Source organism: Phaeoacremonium minimum (assembly GCF_000392275.1).
Source record: "Phaeoacremonium minimum UCRPA7 unplaced genomic scaffold PA7_03_scaffold_17, whole genome shotgun sequence".
Classification (NCBI taxonomy): domain Eukaryota; kingdom Fungi; phylum Ascomycota; class Sordariomycetes; order Togniniales; family Togniniaceae; genus Phaeoacremonium; species Phaeoacremonium minimum.
The window spans coordinates 8817-29192 of NW_006920924.1; the positions used below are offsets into that span (position 1 = coordinate 8817).

The following is a 20376-nucleotide window of genomic DNA, read 5'->3' on the forward strand; positions in this document are numbered from 1 at the left end:
AGCGGTGAATCAATTCACAAACTCCAATTGAATGATGCCCAGTATCACTCTTTGCGGGAACGTAAGTAGTAGGACGATATCTCCAATCGATACCTGAACCAACGTCTTTTCCAGGAAGGATTGCAATTTCACCTATGACCTCCGAAACGCACGTGGTCGAATGAGGGATATTCCAGATGACATTTTCAAAAGTATACCGGGCGTGACAGTCATCATGACTTCCCTTGTCCACAGCCAGAACTATACTCGTGGCTTGAGCCATCAAAATGTGGCTGGCAATGTCACCTGTGGACGGAAAAGGGGAGCGGCCATGGCGAGGGGATCTATGTCTACAAGTCTACCGAGAAGGGCATCCTGGCAAGCGGCCGCATCCAGGCATGTGATGTCGTTGCGATGAACAGTGCTATTTCCTCCCACATGCTCTTACTCAACCAACCTGTGTAAGCTTGACCGAAGCGATGCATTGCATGATAGGGTCTGTATTGTGCACAGCGCAGAAGGCAAGAATGCGTACGACATCCACGAGTCCTCAGTATTTTCAATTGTAAGTCATTCAACAAGTCATGGAGAAAATTTTGCCGTGTTTCTAGAGTTAGATCAGGCTTGGAAGAGAAGAAGTCCGAGTTCAGGGAGAATCGAAGAAGTATGCAAGCATATCACAAAGCTCTCGAGACCAGTATGAAGGCAAATCATAGACTTGTAAGCATTATTTGACATGTATATGCCTATGTTGACCGACACGTTATTGATATTGCACTGATAGGCTCTAAGGGACGGTAACGGTCATCCTCTAGCTAAGTGGCTTATTCCAGACTTTAGCGTCGGCTACAGGTGAGATTCATTAGCGCAGTCGGCATATAGGAGATGCTGACAGAGTGAAGACGTGTGACTCCGGGCGTTGAATATCTTGACGCACTCGTGACGCCAAATGCTGGAGTTGTATTGGATCCTATTGCTAAGGTACGACGTTTCCTGTTTATTTACACGTAGCAAATCCTAGAGAGAAAACTACTCTTTAGCCATTCAGGGTTAGATCCACTGTTTCCTAGAAGAGAAGAAGATTGTATTCTCTAAAAAAAAAAGAAAGGTATATCTCCTAGTAGAGGAAAGAAAGATGAAGTAAGTGTCAAATGATTTATAACCTAATCGCTAGGTCGGTGGTAGTATGCATGGACTACTAATCGAGTGCGAATCACTATGAGGTATAAAGTAACCGATGTCGAGATAGAGATTATAGCTTTTATTTAGCTCTCAACTACCATTCCTCCTCTCTTTACCTCAAGCTTCCATAGCTAAGTCCAAGTCTACGACTAAGCCAATCAACACATCTCTTTTCACCCAGAACTCTTTCGCCTAAATCTTACACAAACCCTCGATAGGAGTGAGATCATCTCGCCGGCAGAGCCCGCCGCTAGAGATGCCTCACGCCCGCTAGCAGGAGTCTCCTCTTTGGCCCAAAGAGAGCGACATCATTAGGGCTAGGTTATTTGATGCTCTGGCTACATGGAGCGGATTTCTGAGGACCTCGAGGCCTTTTCAGGTGCCCTGGAGCCAGGCCACTGGGGACCTTGCGAGGCCTTTAGATACAGTGCCTTGTGAAGTATCTAGGGGCCCGCCGTTGTTCGCTGTGTATATGTAATCAGGTCAAGTAGTAGTAGTATGACATAGTAGTTAACCTAGCAATAGCTATATCATAACTATAAAAGAAAGAAGAAGAGAAAAGGCAAGTATATACCAAAAGTACGCACGCATACTATTTAACCAGGGCGTATACGTATGCATTTTCCGTTACCTTGTCAATGATACGCCAGTCGCTCGGCTCATAAGCGCCAGATCCGGCTATGGCGCCGGATTAAGTAAATCAATGGCTTTTCAAGCCTGTCACATCCTCAGCTTACAAGACCCAAGCCAATGAGTCTCGGCACCTTCGAGACCCTAAGAGTTACGGACCACACTACCACATCTCATATATGGGGAAATTAAAAAACATGATACTATATATAATATGATCGCGCTCGAGTACGTGATTGCGCCTTTACGTTTGCCTTTGATAACACCTTCGATGACTTATTTAAGAGAACTTGCTCAAGAGAAGTCCAGAGGAACAGCGGCAGCAGCAAAAGATCTGCTCCATCCATGCATGGCCCAAGTCGGATTAGCGTTAGCGACATGGTACTAGTCCGCAATTTCTGCGTAGTACTGCGTAGTAAGTACCTGAAACCCCCTGAAAACTCTGAAAAACACGCCAAGGGTCGACACTATTGGGTCCAGCCTTTCAGCGGCAACCGCTACAGCCTTATTTGGTAACCCTTGTAGAGACCATTGACTACATAGTGTTTACATAGACACTAAAGTCCATGCATAGACTCGGTAGAGTAGAATTGGAATCACAACCACCAGCTTCTGGCTTTTGGCTTCGCGCTTCATCGACCAAACTGAATAAACCCTGGCTGCCACGCAATGGAGTCGAGTTCACTAGTCTGGCTAGACTGGAGTAACAGGCCAGGGCCATGGCCAGACCGCCGCGCACCGTCGTGGACTTGGTACGAGACTCCACGCCATACCATGCCGCTCACCCTCTTTTTGGCGGGCAGCTGAGCTCCAACCCTACCCAGTACGCAGTAGGCAGTATGGAGGGTTTCCTTTTCACCTGAGTAGGTACACCTGGGTAGGTATAGGTATATAACCCAGGGAAGAACGAACTGATGCTTCACGAACACTCACACACACACACAGCTTGGGCATCTACATGTTTCATCAAGCTATCGTTCTTTTCTCAGGAACCTAACGCTTCAGTCCAAGGCAGGCAGCACAACACTGTATCACGCCTTGGTTGTCATGATGAAGAGCAAGGCCCTCCTCACTGTTGCTCTCTCCGGCCTCATTGGACTCTCCCATGCCAGCTGCGCGAACAACTGTGCTAGAGGTAGGAAAGCCCTCCTGCCCCAAGACCAATGATTATGCACCTCATCTGAATTCACTAACGGAGACACAGCCATCATTGCATCGGCCTTCCCTACGATACATGGCGCACAAGACTGCTCGTCTTACTTGGCAAGCACTGTTACGCCGGCGACTGTGTAAGGCCCCTACCCCCCCCTTGCCTTTAGCGTCTGTTATCTAACTTAACGGCGGTCGCTAGTACCTTTACCCACACTGCGATCGCTACACTAGTCGCCTCTGGCCCGACTACCCGTGTCACTGTCACCGATACCACGACGGTCTCAACAGAGACAGATGTGTCTACCACAGAGGTTGTCGTCGTGTCTACAGAAGTAGATACTCTGACGTCCACCGAGACCGTCACTCTTTCCACGGAAACCGATGTTGTCCCCGCAACAATCACCGTAACGGGTGCTGCTGCGGTGCTCGATGTTGCGCCCCGTGGTGACGGACTGACTTTCCCGACTTATGCGTCAGCCTGCTCCTCTTTCGCGAAGTACTCTTCGGCCTGCATCACCTGTCTCAGCGTGACGCCCGTCACATACACCGCCGCCGCCCCGTCCACCACCGTGACGGTGACGATCTCGACGACGTCGACTCTGCCGGCTTCCAACATCACCGAGACCGTGACCGAAAGCGTGACGGCCACTACATCCACAACGACCACGAAGACGTCCAAAACGACCATCACGACATCCACGACGGATGTTCAGTCCTTGTTTGTGACAGCCACGACACTGGTTACCAGCACCAGCACCGCCGTGGTCACGTCGACGTCTCCCGCGGCAGCTCAAGACACAGGCTTCTGCCTCAAACTCATCTCGACGAATGCAGCGCTGTCCAGTCGAGTCGTGACACAACAGGCATCAGGAGGCACCTTCTACGTCCAAGACAAAGACACCACCACGTACACCGTCGTCAAGTACGCCCTGAACGCCACCACCGGCTACCTGAACTCCATCACCTACCCCGGCTATATCATGGCCGCCTCCCTGTCGACGCTCAAATACACGAACCTGTACGGGAAGCCGGAGACAACAGTCTTGGCAGAACCCAACTACTTCTCGCCAGTGGTCTGTTCGCTTGCTGCTACCACCACCACCACCTCGGGCTCTCCATATATCCGCTGCTCGGCATCCTGGGGAGCGACCAACTGGTCCCAGTTCCAGGACCGCAGCGCCTACGACCTGTTGTACATCACCACGTCCGATTTCGTCGACGCGAATTACGACCCTGTCGATCTCGGCATCTTCTACGGAGACGACTGCGCTGCTGCAACCTCCGGCTGAAACCATACCACTCCGAACCGAGCCAAACCAAAGCAAGAAAAGCAAGCCGTATTCCAGATCTTCTCCACCCGATGTTTCTATGTATGTATGCATGGCTAGAACGCTCCCCCCACACCCCGGCCGGCCTTTACGTATAGGCGGCGCGCCGGGGGGTTTTCGCTAGCTAACCCTACACTACCCGACGGATAGCCTATATCTAAGGATGGATAGCTAAGGGTAAGTCTATCCAATCAGAGAGTAGGAAGATAAAAGTTCTTTACCCTACCCTTCCATCCTTTCGACCCAATCAGAAGAACCTTCCAAAGCCTTAAAAAGAGGCTCCTAGAAAGAGAGCCTCACAAAATAGCTCTCTGGAGTTGGAAGGTGTCTTGGGGAACAAGGCTTGTTGGAGGGAAGATAATTGTAAGGAGGTAAACCCTTATAAGGCCTACTATTGTGCTACATTGATGCAATCGCTGCATTCAATGTCTACCTTTTGCCACTTGGCGTAGCGATATAGCACAATCGTTACATTATGTACTAGCATAATGTGTATCATAGTAGTCAAGTATTTAGCTCTCTAATTCCAACACTATCAGTCTCCAAGGCATGTATGACTATCGCTCGAGTCAGGCACTATAGGTCAGCAGTAGACTAGGATATTATTCCTTTAAGGCCTTTAAAGCATGGCAGGCCCACACAAATTCTTGAAGGCAACCTAATTAAATCCTTCGCATAGTATAGGACGCTCTTCGTCTGACGGCTAACCCGAACGAGTAGCAATATATAATGTATCAACTATTTGTCACTGTAGAAGGATCGTTTATGAATCCATCTAGACAGGGTTTCGCGCCAGTCTATGGACTATAACTGAGATTGGATGGGTGAAGAAATGCTGACAGATAGCCGGAACCATAAGCTGTACATATAATTAAGAAATTGTTGCGAACTTTACCCACCACGGTTCTTGGTCTTTACCAACCAAATCCACTGCCCCCGCTCCATTTATCATAGTGGGTCACAGAAGTAATGTCTCCTGAAGCATGATAACTAAATTTCGACTTATAGCTTGCGTTTTGTGTCTCTCACTAGCAAATCGACGCACAACTCTCAACCAGGCGCCATGGATGAACCGATCCCTACCAAATTCCGCGCCATCATCGCCGGCGCTGGACCCGTGGGCTTATATCTAGCTCACGCCCTCTCTAGAGCAAATATTGACTACATCGTGCTTGAGCAGCATGGCTCGGTTATTCGGTATCAAGGTGCCGGGGTTCTCCTATACCCACAGACAAGTAGGTTGCTAGATCAGATTGGCCTTTATGAGAAAGCTGAGAAAGACTTGATGATCATCCACACCCAGACAGATCTGCTGGCTTCGAATGGCCGACTGATCAAGTCGACCCCCCTTTGGTCGATGTTAGGAGAACGGTAAGCAACTCTGCTGCATTTGCATTCTTTGGAAATTGCCGTGTATCTAAGTCTCAACCAATCAGGCATACGTACCCGATGGCAGGACTCTCCCGCGCGCAATTGCTTGCCCTTCTATATGAAAGCCTGCCGGAGAAAGAAACCCGGGTAAAAACTGATGCAGCGCTTCTCGAAATAGAAGTACAGGAGAATGGCGTCAAGGTACATTTGAAAGATGGTAGCATAGAACAGGGTTCTATACTTATCGGCGTTGATGGCGTTAACAGCAAAACGCGCCAGATAATGCAACATCAGCTAGCTCACACATCGATCGACACATGGCCTATGACGGTCACCTATCAGGGTCTCTACGGATGTTTCCATCCCTGTCACGGTCTTGAGCCGGGCACCTTCTACCAGTCACGCGACACTGGGATTGTCTTGCACGTTATGGTCGGTGCTGATAGGGGTCACTTCATCATCCTACGACCAATTTCGCCAACAGCAGAGTCGACGCGGTATACGACTGAGGATCGAGATCGCCTCGCTACAGAGGTGGCAACTATTATGGTCGGACCGGGAGTTCGCTTCCAAGATATTTGGGCGGTTGCCGATAAGGATACTGCTGTGATGGTGAACCAGGAGGAAGGATACTGCGATAAGTGGTATCACGACCGGGTTGTGCTTGCGGGCGACGCTGTGCATAAAGTTACGTCTGTCACGGGTTTGGGCGTAAACACTGGCATCGCTTCAGCCGCAGCGCTCGCTAACGAGCTATACCGCACCCTTCAATCAGGGTCTAACCCCAGCACAAAGGTTATTGAGGACGCCTTCGACCGATATCAGAAGACTCGGGCCCCCGAGGCTAGCCGACTGCATGCCTTCGGCACAAAACAAATCCGTGGCGTCACCTGGGAGACCTGGGTGGACTGGTTCTATGATCGCTTCATCAATCCTTGGATCAGTGCGGGCACAGTAGCGGGCATCATCGGGAAGCTTATTCAAAGAGGGCAAATATTGGAATACGTACCCTTCAAGGATCGGGAGGTCCAGGTGCCTTGGATTAATAGCCCTACTGTTTGAACAATTCTGATATTCAATGCGATGACTATCGGTCTTTTTCTTGTTTTCTTTTTTCCTTCTTTTGATGTTGAGCTGTCACTATACGGTTTTTACTCATAATATCTCAGCGATGATGCGTCACCGCGACCTTCGCGAACTTAGATACCTCCGCTGACCCCTTCGCTACACTTTGGCTAGGGGTTTGCCGGCTGACTAGCTTGTCTATGAGATGGGTCAGCCCTACGGCGTCAATGGCTCGATTTCCTTTCACAGTGCGGAGCGTTGGACCAGGACAAATGTCTGATTAGAAGAATGTGTATTGTCTTTTCTATTGTCTTTGAGTCAGGAGCAGAAGGGTCTGCGAGAATTTCGATGACCATAAGCCCGACTAACTCCTTTATCCTATAGCCATAGGTGCATCCTCATTTGTGTGGGTTGGAAGCTTACGAATTGGAATGAATATAGATACAACAAATGCAATACCAGAAAAGGCAATGGCCACTGCAAAGGCAGCCTTAAGTCCAACCATATACGCTTGCAGAACGCCTGGCAGGACGTCTGGCGGGAATACTTTGTGCAACTCTGAGGCGCCTGTAGCGATAACTAACGCTGGGTCTATACCTGGGGCGGTCTTGGGCAAGGTGGCGATTAACCTGTTGACAAAGGCGGATTGGCCTGCCGCAGTGCTGAATGCTCCGCCGACTGTTTGGAAAACTGTTCAAGAAGTGCGTCAGCTTGACTATAATACAGCAGCAAGGACATGAACATACACATAAGGTTAGCTGTAACGGCTGCAATGTCCTCGTTGCCGACGTAAGCCTGAACAACACTTAGCCCGTGCATAATGGCAAAAGCCATAGCCGCACCAGTGAAAAACTGATAGCCAACCCACTTGCTCATTGGCGTGCCAACGTCGAAAGTGTACAGAAGACCAACAGCCACAGTGGTAATCATGGAGCCGCCAAACATAACCTGCTGTGCGCGGCCGGTACTAGCCACAACGAATCCACCGGCGAGTGCAAACACAGCAGCCGCGAGCATGAGGGGAAGGTTTTGAACGCCGGACCTGATGGGACTCGAGCCCTGGATACTTTGGAAGTAGAGCGGAAGGTAGTACAGGAGGACAATGTAGCTGCCCATAAAGAAGAATTGGAAGGGTGCTGAGGTTGAGAGGGATCGCTGCTTGTAGAGACGCGGCAGCATCATAGCGTATTCACCCAACCATATTTCCCATGCAAGTATGGCGATCGTTAAGAGTCCGAACCCTACAAGAAGTCCGATAACTGTGCTGCTGTTCCATGCGTGAGAGACACCAGCGTACTGTAGGGCGAGAATGAAGCTGGTGATCTCTCCCATAACCAGAGCAAAGCCGACTGGGTCGATGTGCAGCAGCTTTTGTTTCAAAGGGATACCTGGAGGTGCGGCGGCAGCTGGAAGATAGAAGAAAAACAAGACGACCACGGCGGCAGCTCCTCCGATGGGTAGGTTGATATAGAAGCACCACCGCCAAGAGACGCGGTCAGTGAAAACACCACCGAGAAGAGGCCCACATACACCTGCAATGCAGTACGTCATGCCAATAATACCCATCATCAACGGACGTTTGGTTGGCGGGACGGTAAAAGAAATGATACTAGCACCACCGACTGAGAGACCGGCACCACCGAGGCCTGCGATGGCACGTCCGACGATGAGGGTCTTTGAGTTAGGCGCGACCGCACAAACCAAGCTGCCAACTTCGAAAAGAAGCATAGATACTAAGAATGTCCATTTGAGGTTGAAGTATTTGTATATCTTGCCGGCAGGGGTCTGCCCGGCACCGAAAGTCATGAAGTAAGCCGCAGCATACCAAGATACGTCGTTGAGGCCGTGAAACTCGTCTGTGATTTTGGGAATCGCTGTGCCAACAATGGTCTAAGTGGTCATTCTCTCAGTTAAGTCCTTGATGACGGTCTAGCATAATACTCACCTGGTCCAGGGCTATCAGGAAAACAGCAATGATGGATGCGCCCGAAAGGAGCCATAGCCGGAAGCCATGTGGATATTGGTCGTCGGGTAAGGCGGCCGAAGCTGGATTCTCGGCTTCGATGCTGCTATTATCACCATCCTTCTTCTTCTCATCAATTATATTCATGCTTGAAGGCCTAGACGAGTTGGGTTCGTCGGTCACCGTTGCCGGCTTGTCGACTGGTGTGGTCATTCTGGACTAGTTGGTCCCGATACTCTTAGCCCGAATCAGGATGACTGTTTACAGAAAGTGTTGAGAAATTTCTGCCATTATATATGTCAGATAGAAAGGATGGATTGGGCGAGTCTTACGAATCTACTACTTTGGTAAGGTCCGCTTAGCCCAAATCCTGAATGGGGCACAGGTCATCTCCGCTGTGACCGACATTGGTTATACACCGAGAATCCCGGAGCCGGCGCAAAAAGCCAACCGAAACTGCAAAATGAGGGTCTCAGGGTTTGTTGGATGATTAATTAGCGTGGACGCCCCATAGTAAGACCGTGTTGATTTCCTAATGTGTACAAAATGTCAGCCTTCTAGCGCTCCCATTCGGCATAACATTGGACCACCGGACCCGCTTCCCAATCCTACATAGAGACTCGCGTCGTAATTTCCAGCATGTATATATCCGAGTCTCCACCGTCTTAATATAAAGCGAATTCTCTTGAATTTTTAAATGCCGTCCATATACATTGTCAATAATCTCTTTACACTCTCAAAAGGAGAATGGAATTGTTGAAGTTGTCTGCTATAAATGTCTCTTAATATGGAACAACTGGACTTTTACTTTCTTTCTTTCTTTTTTCTTTTGTATAAAACTCAAATACTTATATATTACCTAGGTTGGCCTCCTAGGTTGAGCTTGTAATTTGCTTGGAAAACGTCGTGTCCTGTCATAGAAGAATGCGAGACTTTGAAGGCGAGGAATTGTCCGCTGCCAATGTTTGATGGTGGAGGAGCTTGCGGGACGTCGTCGCTGTACCTACTAAGCATTTTATGCAGTCTCTCAATAGAAAGGGCCATCGAGCCCATACAAATGTGATTGAAGTGATGACTAGTAGGTGTCTGCCTGTGCACACGCTCAACCAATACTGCAAGGGTTGCCTTCGGATCTGATGATAAGAGTTCTTTGAAATACGACATCCGTTTTGCTCAGGTCGCTATCTGTGCAAATGCATTCCAATTATCTAGCATGATAGTAGTTAGACTGGGATTGTTTAACACTCTACCGAATAGCTTTAAACTTAACCATGTGAACTGAAACGACCCTAACCCAAGTCATAAGATATATAAGATCACGAAGGGATTGATTGTACTGACACGAGAGGGTTTATAAAGATTCGGGACCGAGGCTGGTTCATTAGCGACAAGCCATCAGCCGAGGAGAACTAGACAACACGCTTCATCCCTGGCAGGTAGTGGTAGAAGAACAACACGTCCCCTAATAAGATTCTCGCAGCATAGTGAGATTTGAATGGAGCAAATGCATCCATAATCTTTTCCAATTGTTTCCACAACACTTCTGCAAGCACGACAGGCGACCAGAAACAGCTGTGACAGGAGGATAACTAATACATTGTCGATTATTATGAGAGGCTTAACAATAAGGCTGTATCGATTCATTTTAGATGACACGGGTTTTGATGGCAGTGAAACTTCACTCATTAGTGCGATTTCATGTCCCCATTGCAGTATTTGCGCCAGGACACTGTCGAAGCTGACCCTGAGCGGTGGCGAACCCTCTTCGTGACGAAAAGTGCTGCTACTAGGCAAGATTTCAGCATGAGCAGCATTAAGCATAGTTTTATAAAATATAAAGCATTGAAGCTGATTAGGTATTGGCTGCATCAGGTATCGACAATATTTGTTACCAACTCTTAAGTGGATGAGCTGCTTGCCCAGTGTGGTAGAGTATGATTTCTGATTGGGATCAGGAAATATTCAAAACGTAAGGGTATGATCAGGGTATAAAAGCTGTTATAGTCTATTCTTAAGATGAATGTAATGACCAAGAGCTGGAGAGTTAAAGAAGATTCAAAATGCTGAAATGGTCCGGTAACCACGTGCACGTGCAACTCACAACCTAGGGTTGCGCCTGTGATCGAGTAAGCAGATGCAATGCTAGGTTCCATCAGATCAAATGAAGACTACCCGTCTAGGTGCTGCTCAAGCGCCATTAGCTTTATGCTACCTAGGTAGGTAACTAAATCTGGTAAACCTCTATACTCTAAGCGCAAACTTTCAAAGGATATCAGTATTATATTTGACAATTGATACTAATCGAGCAATTGTGGATAATCCACCCAGATTCTACTAGCGTTGAGCTTCGACGTTACTCCCATGTGTAGTTTCCTTTTGCTTGATAGCCCATGCAAGCTCTTCATCTGCTTGGACTGTCCTTCTGTTATCTTCCTCTTGAAGCTTGATGTTTTGCACGAAATACACCATCACTAACAAAATCCCTGACACACAGACTGATCCGATAGCAAGAGTCTGCTGCGTTTCTCGGTAACACTCGTCAACAGCATTCCTCTCTGGACTACCGACAGGGAACTTCCTCGCAACAACAATTGATCCAAAGATACGCCGAGCTTCTTGGGCACCAAAGTGTGCGGTAAGCTTTCGAGGGAGCAAAGAGTTCCAAATGCCGCCGCTGATGGTCGTTCCAAGGTTCGAGCCAAAGCCGAGAGAGGAAAGGTAAACAGCAGTGGCAACGGCGACTTGTGAGTTCTGTAGAACAGCCTGTAGCGAGACCTGTAATGACACCTGAGCGAGACCTCGGCCAACCCCAAGTAGTGACTTAGAAGTAATAAAGGCAGGTTCGTTGGCAATATGAGTTCCAGAAACGTTGGTGAGGTAAATTGGTAAACCAGAAGCAAGAATGATGAGCAACACGCCAAGCATGATAAGCGGTTTGGTATTTTTTATGTACTTCAAGCAAAGACCCGACACCAAAGCTCCAATATTATAAGCGACACGCTGAGCATTGTCAACTCGAGTCGCCGCCCCTGGGGAGTAATGCCCAGAAACTTGCAAAAAGCTAGAGAGAAACGGTCGGTAAATGCTATCTGACATAGCAATGGTGCATGCAGATGCACAAGCCACAATCACATTGCGCTGTCTGATGGTCCGATACGGGATGATGGGATTCGTAGCAAATTTCCCGTCCCAAACGAGGAAGCCGACGAAGGTTAAGACTCCGATGATAAGCAGGACGATGGATGATGGTCTCTCCCACCTGTCGGTGTTGTTGCGTCCAGCGATGGTCATGGGGAGCAAAGTCATGGCTAATCCTCCAATCAAGAGGATTGTGCCGATGATATCAAGCTGTGCGAAAACATGTTTTGTCCGGCCAATAAATCCTGAAGGGGCACCATAAAACAGAGAGAGACGCTCAATGAACAACCCAGTCTGCTTGGCCCGACGGGTCATCCATAACATTATGGTGACTGTCGGTATCGCTGTCACGGGGAGAATGATTGCCCACATGCCATAACCCCACCTCCAGCTTGAATGTATGAGCATGTGCTCACCAAGATAGGTGCCGGCATAGAGCGTGGGAATCGCGGTTAAAGACTCGGGTAATGTAAAGAGAAGACCTCGGTTTACAAGGCTAGTGACGTCGGCAACAAATATCTGTTGCGAGATGTTCCACCATGTGTCGCCTAAGGAATCGAAAATACCTCCAGCCTACTTGATGTCAGTCGTGATTGCATCGAGATACAGTGCGGCAGTAATACTAAGAAGACGTCAACGTTCTGACAGGCTGCAAACATGACGTTACCTAGCGCCATGCACAAAGCACCTCCGGCAAAACCTTGGGGTCGACCGAAATGCTATACAAGCGTCATCAGTACTTGTCAATACAGCTACGTGTACTGGAGACGTACATCGGCGAGTCTAGCAAGGAGTGGGTATGCTATGATCCGCACGATACCGTTGATGATTGAGCCAGTCGTTAACAGCGAGTGTCCATCGAAATGGCTGGTCGCATATGGTTCGTACACGTTCTGTGTATATACCGTAAGGTTCATGAAAAGGTTCATAATCAGGAGGCTAGAAAATGGTTAGTCGTCCAGATGGGATATGTCAATCAGGACGGCCTTACCAGGCAATTGCGGCACCAAGAGCTCGGGGACTCCATAATTTACGCAGCGCCTCCGTCATCGTCTTGGGGATCGGGTCTTCCGCCTGATGCGGGGGACCATGGTCAATTTGTGGGACGTCTCCCATTCTCTCTTTGTTTGATTCTACAATGATTATACAACAACCAAAAGAAAGTTTCCAAAGCACAAGTGTGGGCGTCTACGCTTCTTAAAGAAAACCCTGCAGCGGCCCCATCTCCTAACCCGGTGGTGACCGGGCTGTGTACTATCTAAGTATGCTTATTCTATATGAACTCTGCTGGCAATTACTATCTGGTGGAGAGGTCGGATACGAAGATTGTGCAACGGTCCGTCTTGGCAATTGGATATTGCATTTCGCTTCTTCTCAAGACTCGCGATCCTGAGATTCAATTGGTAAGTTGATGGATCTAAAGTTATCTGAGTTATTTTCCCACGATTTTGTAGATCTTATCTCCACATATCAAGGCTTGGCTGTATCAGAATGGGTTACGATAATTTGGCATCAACTTATCTGATCTCTCCACTCTGAGAATTAGCCAATGAGGTACGAAGTGCGCAAGGATATATGGACACCGATGCTTACCAATGTACCGACACAGCGCTAAGGAGGCAGGCAGATTTCTGCCTGGAGAGGGTTCATAGTCTTCATAGGGTTCTCGAGGTTTTGAGGTTTTCCGCTACTGACCGTTCTTTCCCGCTTGATCCATCCGCCTAGTATCAGCAATTGATTAATCTTCCACACAGTGCAAACCGAGAATGAGTCAGCAGTAGCGTTATGGCAGGCAGGAAGACTTCGGATGGAAGGATTTCTTGGACACTTTATTGTAGCATTTTTGGTAGGCGATTGGTAGAGTCTTAACAATGCTCCCCCACGTATTGGTACAAAGACCTCACCGGTTCGTGCGACGGGCTGCGCGCATTCGCCTCTCCGAAAAGAATTTCGCGCTAATAAAATCTGATCTTACCACATCTCAACGTTTTAGGTCGGTATCCAGCAAAACTCCATGGCGAACGCTCATCCTTCTCAACCCAAAGACGCATGCGACGATGAGACTGCGTCTCTTTTAGTTCGGGTTCGCACAGAGTCCTCCCATGTCTACGCAAATGAAAGGGTACTGTCATGTGAGAATGGCGGCCTCTGGGTTGAATTTGCACTGCTGTGCAAATATTCTCTGCCATCAGTAGCGACATATCTCTTGCAGTATTCTTTCACGATCATCATCATCGTCATTGCCGGCCATCTTGGGACCGAAGAGCTCGCTGCTGCTAGTATTGGCGGTACAACCATGGCTATTATTGGCTACGCCATCTTTGAAGGCATGGCCACTGCTCTAGACACCCTATGTGCACAGGCGTACGGTTCTGGGCAATTGACATCGGTCGGTTTACATGTACAGCGCATGACTTTGCTAATGTCTGTCACAATTATTCCTGTTGGAGCATTCTGGCTCTGCTCGCCAAGCATTTTGCCCTTCGTGCTGTGGGATCGTGGACTTGGTGTACGTGCTGGCCGTTTCATACAAGTCAGCTTGCTAGGGCTACCTGGATACGCCTACTTTGAGGCAGGGAAACGGTTCCTTCAAGCACAAGGCGACTTCAGGTCAGGCATGATCGTTCTTGTAGTCTGCACTCCCGTCAACATATTTCTAAGCTGGCTCTTTGCCTTCAAGTTGAACATGGGTTTGGAAGGAGCTGCGCTGGGGCAGTCTCTGGCAAATAATTTGCGACCTATTCTGCTCTTTTTGTATGCAAAGCTATTCTGCAAGTGGTCACATAAATGTTGGACTTCGTGGTCGTTGCATTGCCTGAAAGACTGGGGTCCAATGACGAAACTGGCCGTTGCCGGGTCCGTCGTCAACCTTGGAGAATGGCTGGCATTTGAAGTTCTAGGCGTCCTTACATCATATCTTGGCACGGAGTATCTCGCTGCACAAGCTATCGTGAACAGTGGGTGTGCTATTATGTGGCACATCCCACTTTCGATCAGCATTGCAGTCGCTACTCGCATCGGCCATCTGATCGGGAGTGGACTACCGGGAGTTGCGCGTCAAGCTACAGCTCTTTATGTTGTAGTTTTTCTCGTCGTTGGATGTTTTAATGGATGTGTGCTATACCTCCTCCGTCATCCAATAAGCATGTTCATGTCAGTGGACCCTGTCGTTCAATCAATAGCAGAACAGTCGATGTGGTCTGTGGCAGTGTTTCAAATTATTGACGCCATCAACTGCGGTTGCAACGGCGTTATGCGAGGATTGGGTCTTCAATCTATAGCGGCCTGTGTGGTGATGATAATTAATTATGGAGGGTCTGTGCCTGTTGCTCTGTGGCTCATGTTAGGCCCGCCAGACTTTAAATTAAATGGTCTGTGGATGGGCATGGGCTTTGGCTGTTGCTTAATAGCCATTGTCGAGTGTGTATATATGAGATTTATAGATTGGGAAGAACGGTGTCAGGGGACCGAACAAGAATAGGTGAGAGACACTGGTTCGATTACAGTTCTTTCTCATGTTAAAAATAAGCGGAGTATGATCTGTGCTTATGTGATAGACATAATATGCTTGACGATCATTTAGTTCATCCAATCCTATCACAAAAAGAGGCAATTCAGGCTGCCTCGAATAGTGTATATAGGACGAGGTTGTGATTAGGACTAACAATTATTTTCACGTTACTTTGCAAAGCTTTGCTTATAACTCGCTTCTTTAATATCCACGTAAGGTGAGCAGTAGTGTGAAACTCCATAACCAGGGCCGTATCAGCCGAGTTTATACTTATGGCTTTAATCGATGTGTCCATCAAAGCAGCGATATATTAAATTGTAGCCGGATTCGAGTTAATTATTTCCATTCAAATGATGATGAGTACTTTTACAATCTTGGCTCTCCTTACCGTTATCTCTGAGACTGCACCGGTGTGTTTTCAGCTAAGATTCACTAGTGTCCGGCCTTCAATTCCATGCTCTCCTTCTGTAGATATAGGTTAAAACAAATCTGTATTTCTCCATGAGCTTGGACCGACACCCGAGGATGAAAAAGAAACAAGCTCAATGACTGGGGTAGCTATCACCAATTACTGCTACACACCAACCAACAATGACGTTCCTGAAAATGGAATCAAGTAATTGGTGCGAAATCTAGGCCTCGTCTACTGTTGGATTATCAGAGGTCCAGCTTTCACAAAATTACACTTTACGTTTCATAAATTTTTATATTTTATTTTCTTAACAAGAAAACCCTCCGTATGAGGCCATCCCAGATACACCTCGGCTTGCAATTTACAGACAGACGGAGCTTGTCGTAGCCGGATGTTTAAAGAATAAATCATAGAAGCATTCGTATGGTCTGTTTAGATATATCGCTTGTAACAACGCCGAGGTCAGCGTTGCGATGAATAGCTTCTTTCCACTCCATAGGATTGGAAGAAAACTCCCTCATAATGGTTGTTATTATAATTTCGAAACTGCTGGTGCCAAATCATCTGGGTTATCTTAAATTAAGTTGGGTTTTCCTCGAGCTGAAAGGTGCGGCATTTCGATTGTTATGTAAATATATAGCGTTCGGCCATTCGAGTATTTTATACATTCAAATTTACACGGCTTCTAGTCCAGAAGCAACTAGAAGTCCTCAAATTGCGGCTCACTACCACGTGCCAAAAGAGGCTCATGGGGTTGATAATGATGGTTTGCCGCGACACAATTCTAGAAAGACGTATTTTGGAGACGCACTTTTTCACCGTTTCAAGCAGTAGATTGTCAAATGAATGGCGCTTACGGACTGTTGTCGCTATCTTAGCTATCTAAGCAATGAAGGGGTCGGACTCCAAGTCCGTGTTATGTAATACTCATATAACTCGACTCTCAAGGAGTCTAAATATATGGCATGAACGGAGCCAACCAATTAGATAGGAAAGATAGCTACCCTAAACCGTGTAAACTCTTACCCCGCAAAGCATTGTAGTCTGCCCCAGCCGGGGCTACCCTCCGCCTCCAGATGCCTTTGAAGAGGATTTGACCTCAAATAAGGCACTAATCGCGCACCAGGGTGGCTCTCAGGTTGATTGTATCTCCCGTATGATTCACCACATTTTGTATGATTGATACTGGCCCCGAAATTGCTTGACTGTTGATGAGGGACTGCTGATGAGGGCTAGTCGAAAATTGGCGTGCCACAAGTGGATTGTTCTGGCGCGATTCGAGCTCGTTCACAGATGAACAGACCAGCAATACTGCTGCTTTCGGGAATGTAAACAGCGCGATTTACCTCCCCTTTCATACCGATCGCTTCGATCCGTCAGTAGGCCCACGCCTTCCCGGATATTTTTAAGTGCCATACCTCTGCTTAAACAGGTCCCGACAACCAGCAAGTCACGATGCAGGCCTGTGACCGATGTCATGTTCGTAAAACGCGGTGCGACCGGCGCATCCCGCAATGCAGCGCATGTGAAAAAGCAGGTGTGCCCTGCTTGCATGCCGACAAACTGCGACAACGCAACGTCCCGCGTGGTTACATCGACAACATTGAAACCACGGTGAAGGAGCTCAGGAAAGAGAACCAAGTGCTGCGGCGTAGACTTGCCGCATTACAAGCAGCTGGGGCTAAGAGTTCTATGGCAGCCCCAATACCAAGCCCGGCCTCAATAGTAGCTCTCGAGTACTTGAACTCCATGGAAGAGCACGGTAATGCCGCTGAGTCCATAAGATCATTTGAAACACGACCCTCTGTCTCTTTTTACCAACAAAGTTGGACGAAATCCAACGGTACGGAGATGTGTGGGTCATTCGAAGGTTGTTATCCTGAATGTACTTTTGCTCAAGAAGCTCGATATCTATGTTTAGCAGCAGCTGGAGAGACTCGATACCTAGGTTCTAGTAGCGCAATGGGCCTCGCTACTCTCTTAAGTACGCTGGTAGATGTACAAGACTCGATGAGCCCTCAGTCGTCAAATGAAAAGATGCTCGACGGTTGCAGAATTCGTCCTATACACAGTCTTCCTGTGGACTTTACACTTCCATCGCGAGTCGTTGCTACACGATTGATCGAATCCTATTTCCAGCATACGCATCTGGCTTTCCCGTTATTGCACAGACCCAGCTTCATGGCGATTGTAGAAAAGATATATACAGAGCCAACATACTACAATGCAAATATATTTGAAGCATTTACGTTCGATATGGTACTGGCAATCGGAGGGTCTAATCCTCACCAATTCGAAGCGTCTTCGGCGGAAACTTTACGATTTTACGGTATGGCGAAAGCCAAATTTCGATCTGTCATAGACATGGATCGGTATACGGCCCTTAAGGCAATATTGATGGTATCCGAGCATGACATTTCAAGCAACCTTCAAAACGCCACTACAACCCTCTGGCATCTGATTGGGATTGGAGGGCGCATTTGTGTCGAGCTTGGCTTACATGTTAGTCAAGCTCAAGTCGAAGAGCCATTCTTTGGTCAAGTTACGACAATGGAGCAAGAAATGAGAAGACGCTGCTTTTGGTGTCTGTATAATCTTGACCGGTAAATAATGCGACGAAAATATCGCAACTTGGAAGGAATGCTCATTCTTACTTAGGAAAATTAGTTGCATACTAGGGCGACCAGTTGCAATACGTGATGAAGAGATTAACGTGCCTTATCCTTCCCACTTGGACGATGACTCGTTCGACGTAAATCGACATATTTCAAGAACTGGACAGGAAGAAACTTCACTGACAGTACAATCTTCTCCATTCCTACATATCATTCAGTTCAGACGCCTTTCCGGTCGAATTCTCGCATTGTGCAACAATTTCACGCATCTATCTGCAGTCCCCTCTGAGGAGACGAGGCGTTTACGTCACAAATTAGAAGAACTACTCAGCAATTGGAGAGATGAAGCGCATCAGCTGGTTCGAACTATGGAGGCGGCCCATTATGACATGGTATCATGCTTCGTGTCATTCGATTGGTATAATGCTGCCTACAACAATGCCATGCTTCTTCTATATCGCCCAACGACATGTTTATTAGTCTCAAAGGTGGTTACTCACCCCGATGCTGAAAACCCAGATTTACAAATACTTCTACGTTCATCCAAAGCGTCTCTCGAGTCATATGATAAACTCTTTCGGGACCGCAAGCTTGAATGCTCATGGATGACCATACACGACGTATTCAACGCAGGCTTGACATACATCTACAGTGTTGAGAAGCTTTTAAAGGACTCGACCACACATCAACTTATCCCCAGTATTTTGTCCATCGTCGACTTGACTCGCTTGTGCTCTAATATCTTGGTAGCTATTTGCGAGCGGTGCGGTGTTTGCCGTGCTCCAAGCGAACTGTTCAACAAGATAAGCAATGCTATGATTCAAGATGCATTGAACATATCCAGTGGTCCTGTCGTACAAACTCCTCTTTCAGAGGGCATGCCACCCATGAATGATGGCGTTTTGTCACCACAGCCTGTGCCAAAATCTGCCCCATCAAATCCGGCCTTCAGGCGTTCTGAACTGTCCTTAGAAATAGATTCCCCAAGTTCAATGTTGCCATTTGTCGAGCCTATGAGCTCGGATGAGGATAAAAGTTTGGCTGTATTGTTCGAATTGTCTAGCCAGAAAGATGGCACATTCCCGATTGACCTATTGTGTGCCTTTCCAGAGGATTGGCCGGTCGATATGTGTTTCAGTTCTCAAAAAGAGCTTACCCATACATACCAAGTCAGCTCCCCAAGTATGTAGTCCCATCATAAAACATCGTCTTTTTACTATCGGAAACATCATTGACAATTCCTACTGTCTGATACAACAGGTGTCATAGGTGGAGTTTGCAAAACTTAAATTGCTAGCAGCTGAGAGAAACCATATATCAATAGATTAGACTCAATCTATACTTTTAGTATGATCACTAAAGAAAGTTGTAGCAGACACCAGCATACGAAAGCATCTCGTTCGTTTGAAATATGGACAACTCAAGCCTCGCGACTTCGCAAAACACATAACGAACAGCATTGAGGGCCGTTTTATACATGCCGTCTTTAGAGGCTGTTATCCTAACTTTCATGCCAAAGTGCATTAACTTTTTGCTTTGTGATGAAGAGTGTATTTGGACGGCTATTAAATGTTTCCAGGCTATAGTAACCCCTACGATTTAACAATCTACGTCCAAGCAAGGTGCAAGCGAGTATCAGAAGCTATTTGCAAAGACAGTATGCTGTTGCTTGTCAGTATTGTGTTTATAGCTACATTTGAGCTCAACATCCACTATCATAAGCCTGACTCTTTGTCTCTATAGCCATGATACAGACCCAGTTATCGTACCGTGTGTTGCAGCGGAAGACTGATTCATTGTCAGAGGCATGCAAATTAGATCAAATTCGATAGCGTTCAATATTCGGCGGGGTTAGTATTGTACCATTCATTGCGCGTCCTCCTATTATTTTGTCAACTTCCTCACTTAGTAAGTACAATCCGGCCAGAAACTTTGCCTGCTTTGAGCAACTCCATAGCCTCATTGACCGAGTCCCAGGCCATCTTTTGAACCGGTATAGGACATAACTTTCCTTCTCTTGCTAGACTCAC

At 47.4% G+C, this 20376-nt stretch overlaps 3 protein-coding genes across 3 annotated transcripts; 2 read left to right on the plus strand and 1 right to left on the minus strand.

Moving 5' to 3' along the window:
• Positions 1–2510: 2510 nt before the first annotated feature.
• Positions 2511–4232, plus strand: UCRPA7_222 (hypothetical protein; the record flags this gene model as incomplete). Its single annotated transcript, XM_007912823.1, has 4 exons — positions 2511–2614; positions 2781–2926; positions 2996–3080; positions 3143–4232. 4 exons carry the CDS (start codon positions 2511–2513, stop codon positions 4230–4232), a joined length of 1425 nt encoding a protein of 474 aa, XP_007911014.1.
• Positions 4233–5924: 1692 nt separating this feature from the next.
• On the plus strand, positions 5925–6704 carry UCRPA7_223 (putative fad binding domain-containing protein; the record flags this gene model as incomplete). Its single annotated transcript, XM_007912822.1, has 1 exon — positions 5925–6704. One exon carries the CDS (start codon positions 5925–5927, stop codon positions 6702–6704), a length of 780 nt encoding a protein of 259 aa, XP_007911013.1.
• A 376-nt stretch (positions 6705–7080) lies between these two features.
• On the minus strand, positions 7081–8817 carry UCRPA7_224 (putative efflux pump antibiotic resistance protein; the record flags this gene model as incomplete). Its single annotated transcript, XM_007912820.1, has 3 exons — positions 7081–7397; positions 7454–8597; positions 8653–8817. 3 exons carry the CDS (start codon positions 8815–8817, stop codon positions 7081–7083), a joined length of 1626 nt encoding a protein of 541 aa, XP_007911011.1.
• Between the last annotated feature and the right edge of the window lie 11559 nt (positions 8818–20376).